A 14,955-nucleotide genomic window follows, 5' to 3' on the forward strand; every position below is an offset into this window, starting at 1 on the left:
TGTAGGTTATATAATAAGCTCTTCTATATATATATATATATATATATATATATATATAGAAGCTATATATGTCATGAAATAAGAAAAGATGATTTTATTTATAAACTTAAACTGACCAAATTTGTTATTTAGTAGGTTATATAATAACACCTCATACACCTATTACTTGATTAATTATTTTCTAAACTTAAACTTAAAGGGCAAACACAAATTATCCATTTAATGTTAATTAACATGTCATTAACAATGTTATATATATATATATATATATATATATTTATTTATATATACTCTGTGTGTGTGGAAATAATTTAACGCCCTTTCTTAGGCAATTGCGTTGCCGGCAGCCTTCGCGAGTAATAGACCAATCAAATCCAAATGCAACGATCGGGACCCACTTTTGGTATCTCGATCACTAGTTGGATTTTACCACATCATCTTATATCTCCGAACGCTGATTCGAGATGAGCAGCTAATCCCCGCCGATTCCAGCGGCAAATTTTTGATTCCGAAAAATTCCTCTCCGCAACGATTAAAAGGGCGGCAGATCGAAAGATTCCCTCATGTTTAATTCCTTTGATCTCCGGTAATTTCCCACCTCTTTAGCGGTCTCTCGCGTTAGACGGAAAGATTTGTTGGCGAGGAAGAAAGGAGGAGGGGTTTGGATCCCGGAGGCGAGGAGGAAATCTAGGGTTAGGGCTTCCTTAATCGTGGCGACTTGAGAGAGAGAGAGAGAGAGAGAGAGAGAGAGAGAGAGAGAGAGAGAGAGAGGATGAGCGCGAAGGCGGTGCCGGCGCCCAACTCACATGGGAACCTGGAGGAGCAGATCGCGCAGCTCATGCAGTGCAAACCGCTCTCCGAACAAGAGGTTTGCGCTTCCTTAGTCTCTTCGATTGTGGGTGGTTGCCTTTGCTAGTTCCTTCCTTAAATCCTCGAAACCACGTGGATCTCGAGGATCTTGTTTGGTATGTTTGTTTCACTGTTGGAAAGGGTCTCTGGCGCAGATCTGGTATCACATTCTGTGGCTGACGTTTCTAATTCGATTCAGAGGTGGAAGAGTTTATAAGCTGGGTCGGATCCGAGTTATTTTTATAAATAATATATATTAGTTCTTTATTTACCTCATAAAGGAGATTTATGATTGATTTGGTACGGCAATGTAGTAGTATATCAATGGGGGAAATTAAGATTGTCATCCATACTCCACAGCTGAGTAATTTTGTTTGTGTATCACATAATTCCTAAGCTATTGGTAAAATTCACGATAGCCATGCATTTTAAAGACAGGGAATCTACATTGTGCTACTTTGGCATTGAAAATGAGAGCAAGAGATTGCAGACTCTTCAGAACGGGTGAAAACATTATGTGTCAATCGAATTACAGCAATAGTTTGTCTATTTTTCTTATTTACGTGTGAAAAGTTCTTGTCAAATCTGTCCTAAATTTCACATGATCTTTTATAATCTGCATTATTTTTCGTTTTCCAAATTCTAAAACTAGGATATCTATGGTGTGATTATAGAACAGTTTGTATAATTAATGTCTTTTTCAACTCATTTATGCCATTCTCAACAAATTATTTTCTTCTTTGTTACGGAATCATATTAAATTCGTTATATTTAGCCTCAGTCTCTTCTAGTCCTTCTACATTGAATATAGATTTTTCAAAGTTATCATTATTTCTAGATCTCTCGACCAATCGTTATGTCTCTTTTTTTTCTCAATAAATGCTCTTTGGATCACTTCATTACTAACTTGCACCCACATTAAATGTCCTATTGATGTGACTTGCACAATACTATTTGTCCTACTTGATGGAATTGTTTTGTTCTAAATTTTTTTAATGTATTAACTAAAAGCCATTAAATTTCAGTTTATGCATTCACCCTACCACATTATCTACCTTGTATACTACTGCTTATATAGTCATTTGACATTTAATGACATATGGCATGAGAACATATTCTTTCTACATGTGTATCTTGTTAGAGTCAGAAACACAACCATTGGTATATGTTAAGCTTATACAGTTCTTGTGTAATACTTCTGAAGTATTTCCAAACAAGTTCCATTCTTTCATCCTGACCAAAATATAACATCACCAATGAAATATGTTTTTGTTCCTTCATTCTAATTAAAATATAGTATCAACATGAGAGGCTTCATTTCTTTGTTAAACATCATCTCTTCTTGGTAAGTTTTATCACACATTCTTGTGCTAAATTCTTCAAAATTTTATAGATAACCATGCTCAACATACACTTTCCCTTGTCACTAAACTTCTTGCTTCCTCGTATGAATTGTACACTAAACCTGTTGCTACCTAGTATGAATCTTTAGATCTGCATATGGATATGTGGTGCTTGGCTGTCTGAAATGTATCGGCAAACTACTTGTATCACACTACCAATTCTTTCTTTTTCCTTGCTGATAAAAGCTTTAAGAAAACTTGTATAAAAATGTTGGACATATTTTTTTTTTTTTCAATTTTATATAATATGCATTCGTCTCTGACTCCTGACAATTATTTATAGCTAGAATTGGTTCAGTTGCCATTTATTGTCAACTTATCCTTCAACTTCTAATATTGGTATTGTGGTTTAGGTTAGAGTCTTGTGTGAGAAGGCCAAAGAGGTATTGATGGAAGAAAGCAATGTCCAGGTAAAGGCATTACCTTGGTGGCATCTCAGTGATGTTTGATAATTTTTGTAAAACTTGTTAGCAGCTTAGCCTCGTGTTCTCTGTATTCATGTTTAGTGAAGATGAGTCTAGATACCTTTTTGAATAAAGAGTTCAGTGTGACTGTATATTGACCTTTTTGATTTTATGTTCCTGCTCTGACATGTGAGTTGTGCTGTTTTTATATATCAATTGATGCTCGATTTTTCTTGGTATTTGTGCAATTGTTTCTGTCTCTCGAAGTGTCTTGTGATCTATTATACGTGGCATATTCCTTCGTTTAACTTTCCTTCAATTGATGAATTATTTTGGCCATTGATTAAGCTACTTAATTACAGCCTGTGAAGAGCCCTGTGACAATATGTGGTGACATTCATGGGCAATTTCATGATCTTGCAGAATTGTTTCGAATTGGAGGAAAGGTACTTCTTTCATGTTTTTCATAACTCAAATAACTGGTTTTTAAACATGTTGAATTAATTTTATTTATATTTCTAACAGTAAATTATACAAGCTGCTATCCTCAGTCTAGCTGTGTAGTTGATGATACTTTTCTCATTGTTTCTAGTGTCCAGATACAAATTACTTATTTATGGGTGATTACGTAGACCGAGGGTACTATTCTGTTGAAACTGTCACGGTAAGAGAGCGCCTCTGTTCTTATTATGTTGTTAACAAGAATGCTATGTTTACTTGTAATGTTGTTATACTTGTTCTTGTATATTTTTTACATTTCAATGTCATATACTGTCAATTTTTTATTAGAATGTATGATTTTAGGCCGAATATTTTTGGTATCAAACTTGTTGTAGGCAGAATTTGTTGTTTTATCTAGATATTTCTTCAATGTATATATGGATCACTGGAAAGATTGCCTATGTTCTGGAGCCATTGTGGCTGAGCTAATTGTGCTTCTGCATAGACATCTGGAAACATAAGAATTGTCTTCTAAACTTTTGTTATTGGTTGCATTCATATTGTACAATCAACACTATAACAAAATATTGTTGTTTGCCATATATATATATATATATATATATATATATATATATATATATATATATATATATATATATATATATATATATATATATATTGTTGTTTGCCATGACTCAAAATATTGAATTTGAAAGAATGAAATTTTTTTGTTTGGGATACTATAGTGCATCTTTAGTTCTTAGAATATTCTGCTTATTGATTGTTTTTTAACTTTACATCTTAATTGAATAATTGAGATAACACATTGGTTGATTAACATGTCCAGCTTTTGGTGGCCCTCAAGGTGCGTTATCCTCAGCGAATCACCATTCTTAGAGGAAACCATGAGAGTCGTCAGGTACAACATTTTATCTCTTTTCTTTTTCGTGGCTTACCATTGTTTAGGTCTATTTCTCTTGTGCTGAATATATCAGGAATAGATCAAAGCAAACAGATTATATTGCTAAATAAGACTTTTAGATTTTTTTTGCTTTTAATCTTAAGTGTATTGCTGATAAATTTTAACTGAAGATTATTGTATAATATTGCAGATTACCCAAGTTTATGGATTTTATGATGAATGTTTAAGAAAGTAAGTTCCCGTCTTTTATGAATTTATTTTTCATCTTTTATTATATTCCAGTTTTTCTCTTTCATAACAGGATTGACATTATCTAGTCACTTATGTGCTTGATCTGTGCTTGAGGTAAAACCATGATGACATGATTCCGCACCATGCTAGCTGCCAACCTTGTTCCCCCTGGCACAGGCGAAGTATTGGCCTAGCCATGCAAGCATGGTTTGGCATGATACCTGTTAGTGACTTTCCAGCACAATACATTTCTGCATGTATTATAATGTGCTGATTGAGATGAGAAATTTAAATAGTCCTTGTGCAAGAGTTCTTTGAAAATTTAAATATTTGTATATGAAATGGTAGCTATGTTTGACTATTATGTTTGACACACTTGTATTTCTCAAGGGATTTTTTTACTTGTATTACATTTTTGAAACGGTAGCTATGTGTACCATACGGGATCTTCGTTGAGAAATGTAAAGTCCATGACTCATACCTTAGAAATATAATATCCGAAAGGCATGCTTCAGTTTTATTGATATCACTCTACCTACTTTTATTTTCTTGGGCTTCCGCCCTGAAATTTCCCCTTGTTCTTGTTCTGACATTTGTTTGTCCTACTTAATTGTAACTTTTTTAATTCCATTATTTGATGGCAGATATGGTAATGCGAATGTTTGGAAGATCTTCACAGATTTATTTGATTATTTCCCCTTGACAGCACTGGTCTGTATTCTGAACATTTCTCAATAGATTTGGGCAGTGGATATTCATTGTTGATGTCATTATCTTTCAATTATCCTGTTAATAACTTGGTGGATGTTTTGGTTTTTATTTGGATGTATAAGTTTCAGTATGCTAATTCTGGAAGTGTTCTTGTTGATACTTCATTAGATGAGGATGATTAACTTTTGTTGTTCCGTGGATGATGTCAACATGTGAATTTAATGCAATTGCAACTATTGGAGGTGAAATGTATAAGAAAAATGCTTCCCAAGGAATTGTTGATGTGTATAAATTATTTCATACTAGCTTAACAGTTGAATTGTGTTGGAACCTTAATATTATATTAATGAGTTTTTTCAACTCAGACTTTTCTCGTAATGTGGTCAGCTTGGTGGTTGAAAAACATGCAGAGCCCATATTTTCTTCTATTGTGATTGTCGCTTTATTGCAAATTACTGTGGGGTACTGTATTGCACGGTATTATGTGGTCTATCTTCCATACAACTTTTATGGATTGATCAACATATGGAGTCTTCTTTCCATCACAACTAATTTCATGATGTTTTTCTTGCTGATAGTTTTGATAGTGTCATTCACTCTCCCTTTTTCATTATGAAAACCTTTAAAGTTTGCTCTCTAATTATGAAAACCTTTTCATTATGCTTGTGCAGGTTGAATCTGAAATATTTTGTCTACATGGTGGATTATCTCCATCTATTGAGACCCTTGATAGCATACGTAACTTTGATCGTGTTCAAGAGGTTCCACATGAGGGGCCTATGTGTGATCTTTTGTGGTCTGACCCTGATGATCGATGTGGTTGGGGTATTTCCCCTCGTGGTGCTGGATATACTTTTGGCCAAGTATAATTCTGTGCTTTCTTCTTTCTTGTAGTTGCAATGATCCTCTCTTTACTAAACTTCTGAAACCTTCCAGGATATATCAGAGCAGTTCAACCACACCAATAATCTTAAGCTGATAGCAAGAGCTCATCAGCTAGTCATGGAAGGATATAACTGGGGACATGTAACTACCTTTTGTTGTTATTATCATGATTCTTCTGCATTGTCTTTTGGAGGTCCAGAATCTGAATTATCCCTATGGCCTAAAACAGGACCAAAAGGTGGTCACCATATTTAGTGCACCAAATTATTGCTATCGGTGTGGTAATATGGCCTCAATATTGGAAGTCGATGACTGCAAGGGGCATACGTTCATCCAGGTGAATCTCCCTCTCTCTCTCTCTCTTTCTCTCTCTATGCTTGAGAGAGGGATTTAGTTTGTTAAGTTCCTTTGTTGTCACTCAAGTTGTATGTGACCTGATTTGTCACATAAGTTCTGTAATTCTTCTACTAACTCATGCTGGCTTTTTGGATTACTTTTTTTTTTTGTCAAGAAGATGACTAGGTGTTGATCAAGCTTTCTTTTGTCACAGTTTGAGCCTGCCCCCAGGAGAGGAGAGCCGGACGTGACTCGCAGAACTCCTGACTACTTCCTGTAGATCAGCTAATGGAGAAGTTACGTTCCTGATTCCTTGCAGCAAGTACTGCTTTCACAATGGCATTGTGATCTCAGACATTTCTCATTAGGATGGTACAATCAGTTTGCCACTTTTATCCATGGCTGTGGTGATTTGGACGGAGTAGATGTATAATGATGTTGGAAGCTATTCATCTCTTCATGTCGTGGATTCCATTGCGGTTGGAGGCGGCAAGGTTGATGGTGGAGCAGCATGTATCATTGTTTTTGCTCTTTTCTTTTTTCTGGTTATCTTTTTTTATCTTTTTTTTTTTTGCTTCTTTTTCATGCTGTCTAAGGGAGCAAGTTTAAACTTATGGATCTGCTTTGATAAATTCATAGATTTAGCTGAGAGTTCTATATTTAACGGTCACTTCTGTGGTGTTATCTTAAGAATGTAGTCATATCGTCTTCTGGACATATGGCTTGCCATTATTTTATGTTATCTTCTTGATGTTATAAGCAGCATTGGTCTGATGTTATAAATAACTTATTTATCGATTTGACAAGTACATTTTTATTTCAGACCTGTTTGTGTTCGACATTGATGGCCTCTTAGGAGCTCACAGTTATTTCTATCCTCAGACTTTTTAGAGTCTAATCATAAGTGTAAAACTATATGATATCCATCATAGGGTGGATGATTTCAGTAGGTTTGTGTGATTGCTAAGATGAGGTCTATTTATCAGAGATTTATTAGACTTATTAGACTTTTGCAGATTTATTACTCTGCTAGTAAAGAGAGTAAAAGTCCCTCAGAGACCCATCCACGAAAACAGCCTATCCAGCAAATAATCTAAAGGCAAGTTTTCTCACATTACAAGTAAAAATATTACAAAAAAATTCATCTACAACCTCTTAGAGGCAGAACAAAATGAATTCCGGTATACTGGAGATATGAGAAGAGCGAGGGAAACAAAGCTGCTACAAATTGAGATATGAGAAAAGCGAAGGAACCAAGTCCACCACCGACCATGCGAGGCCAGCATACTGGAGAAATCGAATTCCGGTATCCACGTCATATGCCTTCTGTGGGAAGATAACCATCAGTTTCTGAAGATAAACTGATTGCTTATTCTCGGGTTTGTCTTTGGTATCGGATCCCTTCAGTGTTGTTGGGACATAGCATGATGATACTATTGGGATACCCAAAGTGTTGCAAAGAATATGGAGCAACCATTTAGCTATAGCTTTGCTGCAGAACTTCACAATAAGTATCGTGGGAATGCCGATCAATATCCGTCCTAGGAAGACTGCAACTGGTAGTTGGTGGCTGAAAACACGCGGAACATTATCATGGTGAAAAAGAGTATATGTTTGCTGAATTCCGCTAACCTGCATGACAAACTTTTTGATTAGCATTTCTACTTTGGATTAGTTACGATATATTTCCAGAAGAATAATCATGATGTTGCCAAGCTGATGCGAAAGTACACAGTTATTTTTTCTGAAAAATGTGATAGTTGCCTTAGGCAACTTCTGCCATCGACACAAAAGATAAGTGGCGAAAACGGAATCCAAGCTCAGAACCTTGCGATAATCTGTCAAAGTCTTTACCAGCTAAGCTGGCTAACACAAAAATTACTTGCTATAGCAAATCTTGATATCCTTGGGGTAAAAGGGTGGGCATCGATGGGGAAGAGAGACAGATAGAATGGTGGTTTATAATGAAAGTTATGGACGAAATGTAGTGCACTGTAGATAAAAAAATTGGAGAAAAAAAGTTCTATCTGCTGTACACATAGAGGCGATGTTTACTGGAGAGACTGACAAAGAGGGAGAGTCAGAAAGCACAGAGACAAACAGAGGAGAGAACCACACATGAGAAAGATGAACAAAGTAGTGCAAACAGCAAATAGAAAAGGATGCGGGCAAGAGAAAGACAGAGAGAAAGCGCCAAGGAAAACAGAAAGAAAAAGGGATATGGAGGAAGGCTCTCACTTATTTGTGAGATGCTCAACGTATTTCAAAATATGAAGGCCCTTACGGGTCATGCATATTTTACATCTGAAGGCAACTGAAGCTTACCATTTACGGTCAACATAATGTTAGCATTTACTATGATAAATAAATATGCTACTACCTTCTGAAGATTCAAGAACAACATCTTCAAATGAGTAATGCATATTTTACATCTTCCGAAGATTCAATAGCATAAAGGCACTTACAGTTCATGCATATTTTACATCTGAAGACAACTGAAGCTTACTATTTATAGTCAACATAATGTTAGCATTCACTATGATAAATAATTATCCTACTACCTTCTGAAGATTCAAGAACATCTTCTTCAAGTGAGTAATGAATTATTGCATTTTCGCCACCAGGAAGATAGGCATGCAAACACTTCTACAACTTCAAGTAATGAAGTCATAGTTTCCACCAATAGTGAAACTAAGTCAACTCTGAAAAGGTTTATTCGACCCAATAGTACCACGTAATCTTTTAAAAGGTGTTCTGGGCGAGTTATTTCATCTCCACGATTTCTTTCCCTTGAATCCAAGTTCAAAAATGTAAAGTATAGCACTAGATTCAGTCTTGATATATCAGATATATGATACAAGAAGCACGAAAAAGTTTATAAGAACTATTTGATAAAAGCAGTAAATGTTCCAAAGAAACCAGGTGAAAAAGAGACGCACTTACTATTCCAAATGCAACGCCATTGAAGGCCGTGTGGTACTCAAAGCTTGGAGTTGGAAATTCTGGATTAGGATATGCAAAGAACAATAGAAAAGACAGGCTTGCCCAGAAGGATGTAACTGAAAAACAAGTAAACCGCAAGAAGTCATTGGTGGTTGAGAAAGACAACCTAAAACTAGCATTCAAAAATCAACATGTAAATTGTTTGTAAAGTCTCTATGCTTACCATTCTGCCCAGAGATAATAAACTCATCGACGTATCCATGGACCATAAACCAAAAAGAAAGTATGACAAGTCCAAAGCCGACTCCAGCCATAACATCAATCAAGCTATGCATGCCTAAGTACACCCTGCCTGAATGGACAAACATAAAGAACAGAAGTCATACACCTAAAAGAAGAATTGTCAAGGACCAAAATTATAAACCAAGATTAGATCTCTTTTTCTTTCACAGATGAATATGGCATTCATTTCTCAACCCCTCAGTGCTCTTACTAGAATATCCAAAAAAAATAGTTCTGCCAAGTAGAAGTCGTCTCACCTACACCAATTAGCATGACAAGCAAGAAAACTAGCCCGAACATAGCGGCAACCGCAATTCCATCTCTTTGGGGATAGTATATAAGTACATAGTGCAACAAATATCTGCAAGAACCATAAAAAAAGATAATAAAAGGTAAGGCACCTTCCGATACATTATACCATTGTGCGCATTAATGCTACTAAATCCTCAAGGAGCTTGTGTGATGAAAGGACCTTCATACCCCTTATCACTAATTTATGAGATTGATTAATCTTATAACGCAAATCACAGGAAAAAAAAATTAAAATTTTACTTTTTGGAAAAAATAAACAGTGACAAAGGGACTACTCAATACAATCATCGAAAACGAAGAAATTACCCTGACAAGCATACAGTATTCAGACAGTGCGAAGATGGCAATCCGTATTCCATGGCATTCTCCTTCTCATCTTTTGTAGCAGTCACTCTTCTCACAGGTGGACTACTTGGTCTAGGAGCTGATACCAGATCCTATATATCCATATAACAAAAAAAAAATCCGATAAATAAAAAACAAGCAGTGGCTTGAACTTACAAAGATCACTAGCTAGATCACTCCACCAAGAATAATAGCTCGAAACTAATATCTAGTTACCTTTATGGAATTCCCGACATAATCACAGAAAGCCATCAACAGGGTCATCTGTCTGGCCAATTTGCCATGCCCACTCTGAGAATTACCAACAATCCAAGGAAATTTATCATGTACCTTCCGCTCAGAGAGAGGAAGAAAGGGAAAACGAGGAAGAAAAAGGAGAAGACAACAAACAACAAGACCTACCCAGAAAAGAATAGGAAGAAATCCTGTATAAAAGGGCACTGACACAACACATGACAGCACCGAGAACATGTTGTCCAGGGACCAGTGATGCAACCTCTGTTCGAAATCAACCAAGAAACCCTCAGAACTCGGATCAAAACTCTACCTTGAGCACAATTACACGTACAAGTTGGAAATGTCGGTTATGTATCACAGATTAAACAACAAAACCTGCCGAAATCGCAGTAAGATCACATCTTCTTCACCCGTACACGAAAGTAGCGACGAAAATCCAAATTTTTTTACCAGATATAAGAAGACGAGAATCCGACACAGCTCTCGTGTTCACCTGTAAACGAAGGATCGACGGGGTATCCGCAAGCACGCGGCGCGTGACCCAGGGCTGCGTCATGGCTCTTACCCTCCGGGTGAGACCGAACAGCGACGAGGCCACCACCCAACCCAAGATCGAAGAGAGGATCAACGCCTGCCAGTACGTCACGCCCCCTTCCATCCCGCCTTTCCTTCCTCCCTCCCTCCCCGCTCCCTGCAGCCGCTAATAAATCTTCTACCGAATCGGAAATAAAGATCCCACCTTTTCGAAACGGGAACAAATGAGGGCCCTCTTACAACCCCCTCTGAGCTGTGAGCTCTCCCGCCTTTGATGCTACGGGGACCTGTTCCACCGAAGTTGGTGGCGCTATAAATGAGGGAATTGCAGACTCGCTTATACGCTCCAATACGATGAAAAAGACCAAAAAACCAACAATTTGGACGTCCTACAGATCCGAAGAAGTCATCTTTGGCGGTCGGTCTGCGGATTTCGGACGTCGAAGAGTTAATCGAAACCATAGGGAAGATTACTCGGAGCCGAGGCCAGGGAACAGTGGTGGGGGGATGGAACGGAGGCCGCGCGTTTGTTCCTTGGTTTTTGGAAGAAGAAAACTAACCCGCCCACGTCTATGATTGGCTGCAGAGGCGGTCCCACATGTCTGCTCGGACTCACAAAGCAGGTAACATCTGGAGTACGAACAAACAGATTCCCATGTAGCCTTTGTTATTTCTTTGTTCTAAAGGGGCTCACCGATGCACATTTGCACTTTTGAGTCCCCGCTTCGGCCTCCGATCTCAAGACAGGAGGAACATTAGCACGGAACACACAAAGTGGGTTGGAACATTAAAATTGTTTATCTATCTTTTATTTTTTATATTTTTATTAGTAAAACAAATAATATTAAAGTAAATAAATCTAGATATTTATTTTTATTATCGATGTAATTTTTTAAAATATAGGAACCAAGATAAGAAGGTTAACTAACTATAGAAATAATTTCTAATTAGCCTTGGAACCTCATCATCTTTGAATTTGAATTTGATTCAGATCAATCAAGAGATTAACAAAAAATAGAATATTATATAAGTGACAAATGTTCTTGGTTGCATAAAATTCTATATCTACAGAAAAATAGCATAAATTTATGGATCAAATATTACTTGTTACACATAATGGACTGCCCGGGTTAATTGTGAAGAAACAGGATCAAGAGAAATAGGTAGCTAATGTTTGATGAGGATGCATGTTTGGAATGATAATGAAGACAGCAAGAATCAAGATCATGAGGCCACCACCAATCTCTCTAAATTTATTCCTGTATTAGAAAACATCTTAGGCATGCTCATGGTATTATTGTGTGATTCCAGAAAGCACTGAGCCATGCGGATGAACATAGTAAACCTACATTGTCTGGCAAAAAATTACACGACAGGATAGCAGTAGCCAAAGACAACCAGCATGGCCCCTTTATATTAATATCTATATGTAAGTATGCATCAAGAGAATAAATTGTCATCGATGTGCAACATGCAGTTCATCTAAAAGAGAACACAAGAAACAAATTGAACAGACATAAGAACCAAGATAATACATGCAGTTCATCTAAAAGAGAACACAAGAAACAAATTGAACAGACATAAGCATGAAGATAATACAATGGAGTTCACAATAGAACGATGCAGTTTCCACAATAGTCAGCAATATAAAAACCACCACTCATGATTTTCTTTATAGCACATCCACAAGCCATAAAATTGAGATAAATGATACCAGAGAAACAGAAACCGTGGCAAAGAGGAAGATGATTAGAGTCTGTAGCTAATAAAGATAATCCATTTTTGAAGTATCATCAGCGCAACCTCCTAGCCTCCCTTTCAGACTCGAGAAGTGTAAGGATATCACCTTCCCTCACTGGGCCCTTCACGTTCCTCATGATCAGTCGGTTTTGGTCGTCCAAGAACTTAACCCTAACCTGGGTAACCTGACCTCTAGATCCAGTTCGGCCCATCACCTTCACCACAACTGCAAGCTTAGCTTGAGCATCCATTGCTGTTCATTAAATTTAATGTGGAATGCAATCAGATCAGTTGCTCAACATAAATCAACATCTAGAAGAAGATGAAGAACGTAGAAGCTCAACAATAAAAAAAATATCAAAGAAAACAAAACATGGTGAGCATATTGGATGGTACTAGTATCAACTGCAAGTCAACCTCTGTCAATAAAGTAGATATGTCAACAAAGAGGTCAGTGATGATTCTATTAGTCGCATTCACAATCTGCCATTAGCAGGACAGAGCATCCGTGTGATTATATTTTGCTCAAAGTAAGTTGTAACTTGTCACTTCATGATATGAAAGTTGACACACACACACAACATGTGGTCTACAATAAGTGCTATTGCCTCACAATGGAAAGAAAACAAGATAAAACGATATACCAACTGAACATTATATTCATCAGTAAAAAGTTCCAAAAGTGCCACCATCAAGGACCTGAGATCTGACAGGTCAAAAAGACCTAGAATAACTATATGAATTATTCAGATATCAATCATCTGTTACAAATTTTCTGGACAAGTTCTGAGAAAAGATTGTGCATAATCGAACAGCTTGGTGCTAGGTGAGCACCAAGTTGTCAGTTGCACTTGCAGACATGAAAAATGTGTGTGCAGTACCAAAAGCTAATGCTACTATCTTAACAGTGGGTGTTCCTATGGCAGCAATATATGCATACACACAGGTATTACCAACATCTAAAACAAACTGAACAAAAAAATTAAAAGAATATGGAAAATGGAGATACAATGAAAACAAACCTAAGACAGCATAGCACCTCCACCAATGCTAGTCTGCTTGACTATAAGGATTGAGCTTCTACTAAAACTATCTAATCCTGCAGTGTTTTTTTCACTCTCTCCCAGTGAAGTCACCGGGCACTCTCCTAGGTGTGGCGCTTGACTTCAACTATCTAATCCTGTAAGTGGTCCAGGCAGTGGGGGCACGCCCGAGCCAAATCCAGTTTCGACCGAACCAGATCAATGTCTCTTCCAAACCTATGGATGATCTAAGTGTCAATATTTTACTTGATTTGAGGCCTCACATGGATGATTTAAGTGTCTAACATGTATATAACTTTTTAATACAACTAAACATAGATGGGAAAAAAATTTTCTAATATGTTTGCAGTACTCAGCACTTATCGAGAAAAATCCTATTTCTATCGTCTGACACAAAAATGAGGCAAACACCACAACATTTTGAACCCCTCTGTGCTTCATGGAATCATAATATGGAAGTGAAATAGCAAACTTTGCAATCAAAAGAGGAACTTCTGACCTGAGTTGCAAGGAAAAATACAACACTTAAACCTCTTCTACTCCTATATCTAGATACACAGCTCATATAGCTCAAAAAGATACCTATAGTAAACTGTAATTCCTTCTACTCCAAAGATAAAGAAGAGCTACGATGGATTTGTATCCACCGTTAGGGTTCAAAGAAGTGATAAAGAAGGTTCACCGAAACTGACTTTCGGTTCTCCACCAACTCGTTAGAGATCTGGAAACTTCTTCAATCAAAATATTGTTCCAATAAAAAAACAGTACAATTTTCTTTCAAAAAAGATGGATTTTCGAGCAAACATTTCGAAATCGATCTCCTGTAACATACATCGCATCATGTTTAGATTTGAATCTCAACCAAAATCACTATAAGAAACTAAAGATTCAGTCCGTCCGACCAGAACTGTACAAGATCATCTTGACTAGCATAAATATCATATGCTATGTATAAGATGTAGAAGAAAGAAAGCGCGGATGACATGCCCCGATCATACTACAAAGACACCACAGAATCCATTGCTAAGAGAAGGAAGGAGAAAACAGAGAGAGAAAGAGTTCTCTGTTCTCGAACCTTACCGAGATCGATTCAAGATGAAGAATCCACACCGCACGCCTCGCTCGCTCGCCGGGAGAAAGCAAAGAAACCCTAGTTAGTTTATATAGACGACGAGTGAAACGTGGGCCGGGCAGCGCACGGCACGGTTCGACGGAAGACGAGTTGGCTAATGGGCCGGACCAAACTGAACCAAACCGAGGTTTCATGGGTCCACAATGTGATGTCTCAAGATTGTCCCGTTCTCGAGTCAAAATTGGTCAAACTTGATCCAAGAACC

General features: G+C 37.2%; 3 protein-coding genes across 4 annotated transcripts; 1 reads left to right on the forward strand and 2 right to left on the reverse strand.

Moving 5' to 3' along the window:
• The first annotated feature begins 496 nt into the window (after positions 1 to 496).
• Positions 497 to 7,004, forward strand: LOC103982478 (serine/threonine-protein phosphatase PP2A catalytic subunit). Its single transcript, XM_009399410.3, has 11 exons — positions 497 to 868; positions 2,606 to 2,662; positions 3,019 to 3,102; positions 3,249 to 3,320; positions 3,945 to 4,016; positions 4,210 to 4,250; positions 4,895 to 4,961; positions 5,633 to 5,824; positions 5,898 to 5,987; positions 6,076 to 6,183; positions 6,397 to 7,004. The coding sequence occupies exons 1-11, from the start codon at positions 773 to 775 to the stop codon at positions 6,460 to 6,462; spliced, it is 945 nt and encodes a 314-aa protein (XP_009397685.1). The 5' UTR covers positions 497 to 772; the 3' UTR covers positions 6,463 to 7,004.
• A 267-nt stretch (positions 7,005 to 7,271) lies between these two features.
• Positions 7,272 to 11,526, reverse strand: LOC135581184 (lipid phosphate phosphatase delta-like). The gene is made up of 8 exons (XM_065106628.1): positions 10,795 to 11,526; positions 10,467 to 10,562; positions 10,281 to 10,355; positions 10,026 to 10,156; positions 9,665 to 9,768; positions 9,349 to 9,477; positions 9,126 to 9,241; positions 7,272 to 7,814 (listed from the first exon to the last, which is right to left on the reverse strand). The coding sequence occupies exons 1-8, from the start codon at positions 10,957 to 10,959 to the stop codon at positions 7,404 to 7,406; spliced, it is 1,227 nt and encodes a 408-aa protein (XP_064962700.1). The 5' UTR covers positions 10,960 to 11,526; the 3' UTR covers positions 7,272 to 7,403.
• An 896-nt stretch (positions 11,527 to 12,422) lies between these two features.
• On the reverse strand, positions 12,423 to 14,803 carry LOC103982475 (small ribosomal subunit protein eS28-like). 2 transcript variants are annotated; one of them, XM_065106629.1, is made up of 2 exons: positions 14,699 to 14,803; positions 12,423 to 12,828 (listed from the first exon to the last, which is right to left on the reverse strand). In XM_065106629.1, exon 2 carries the CDS (start codon positions 12,824 to 12,826, stop codon positions 12,629 to 12,631), a length of 198 nt encoding a protein of 65 aa, XP_064962701.1. In that variant the 5' UTR covers positions 12,827 to 12,828; positions 14,699 to 14,803; the 3' UTR covers positions 12,423 to 12,628. The 2 variants fall into 2 exon arrangements, with proteins under 2 accessions (XP_064962701.1, XP_009397683.1); XM_009399408.3 differs by having other exon boundaries at positions 14,694 to 14,758.
• Positions 14,804 to 14,955: the final 152 nt, after the last annotated feature.

The sequence above is a fragment of the Musa acuminata genome, chromosome BXJ2-4 (genome assembly GCF_036884655.1).
Source record: "Musa acuminata AAA Group cultivar baxijiao chromosome BXJ2-4, Cavendish_Baxijiao_AAA, whole genome shotgun sequence".
Classification (NCBI taxonomy): Eukaryota; Viridiplantae; Streptophyta; class Magnoliopsida; order Zingiberales; family Musaceae; genus Musa; species Musa acuminata.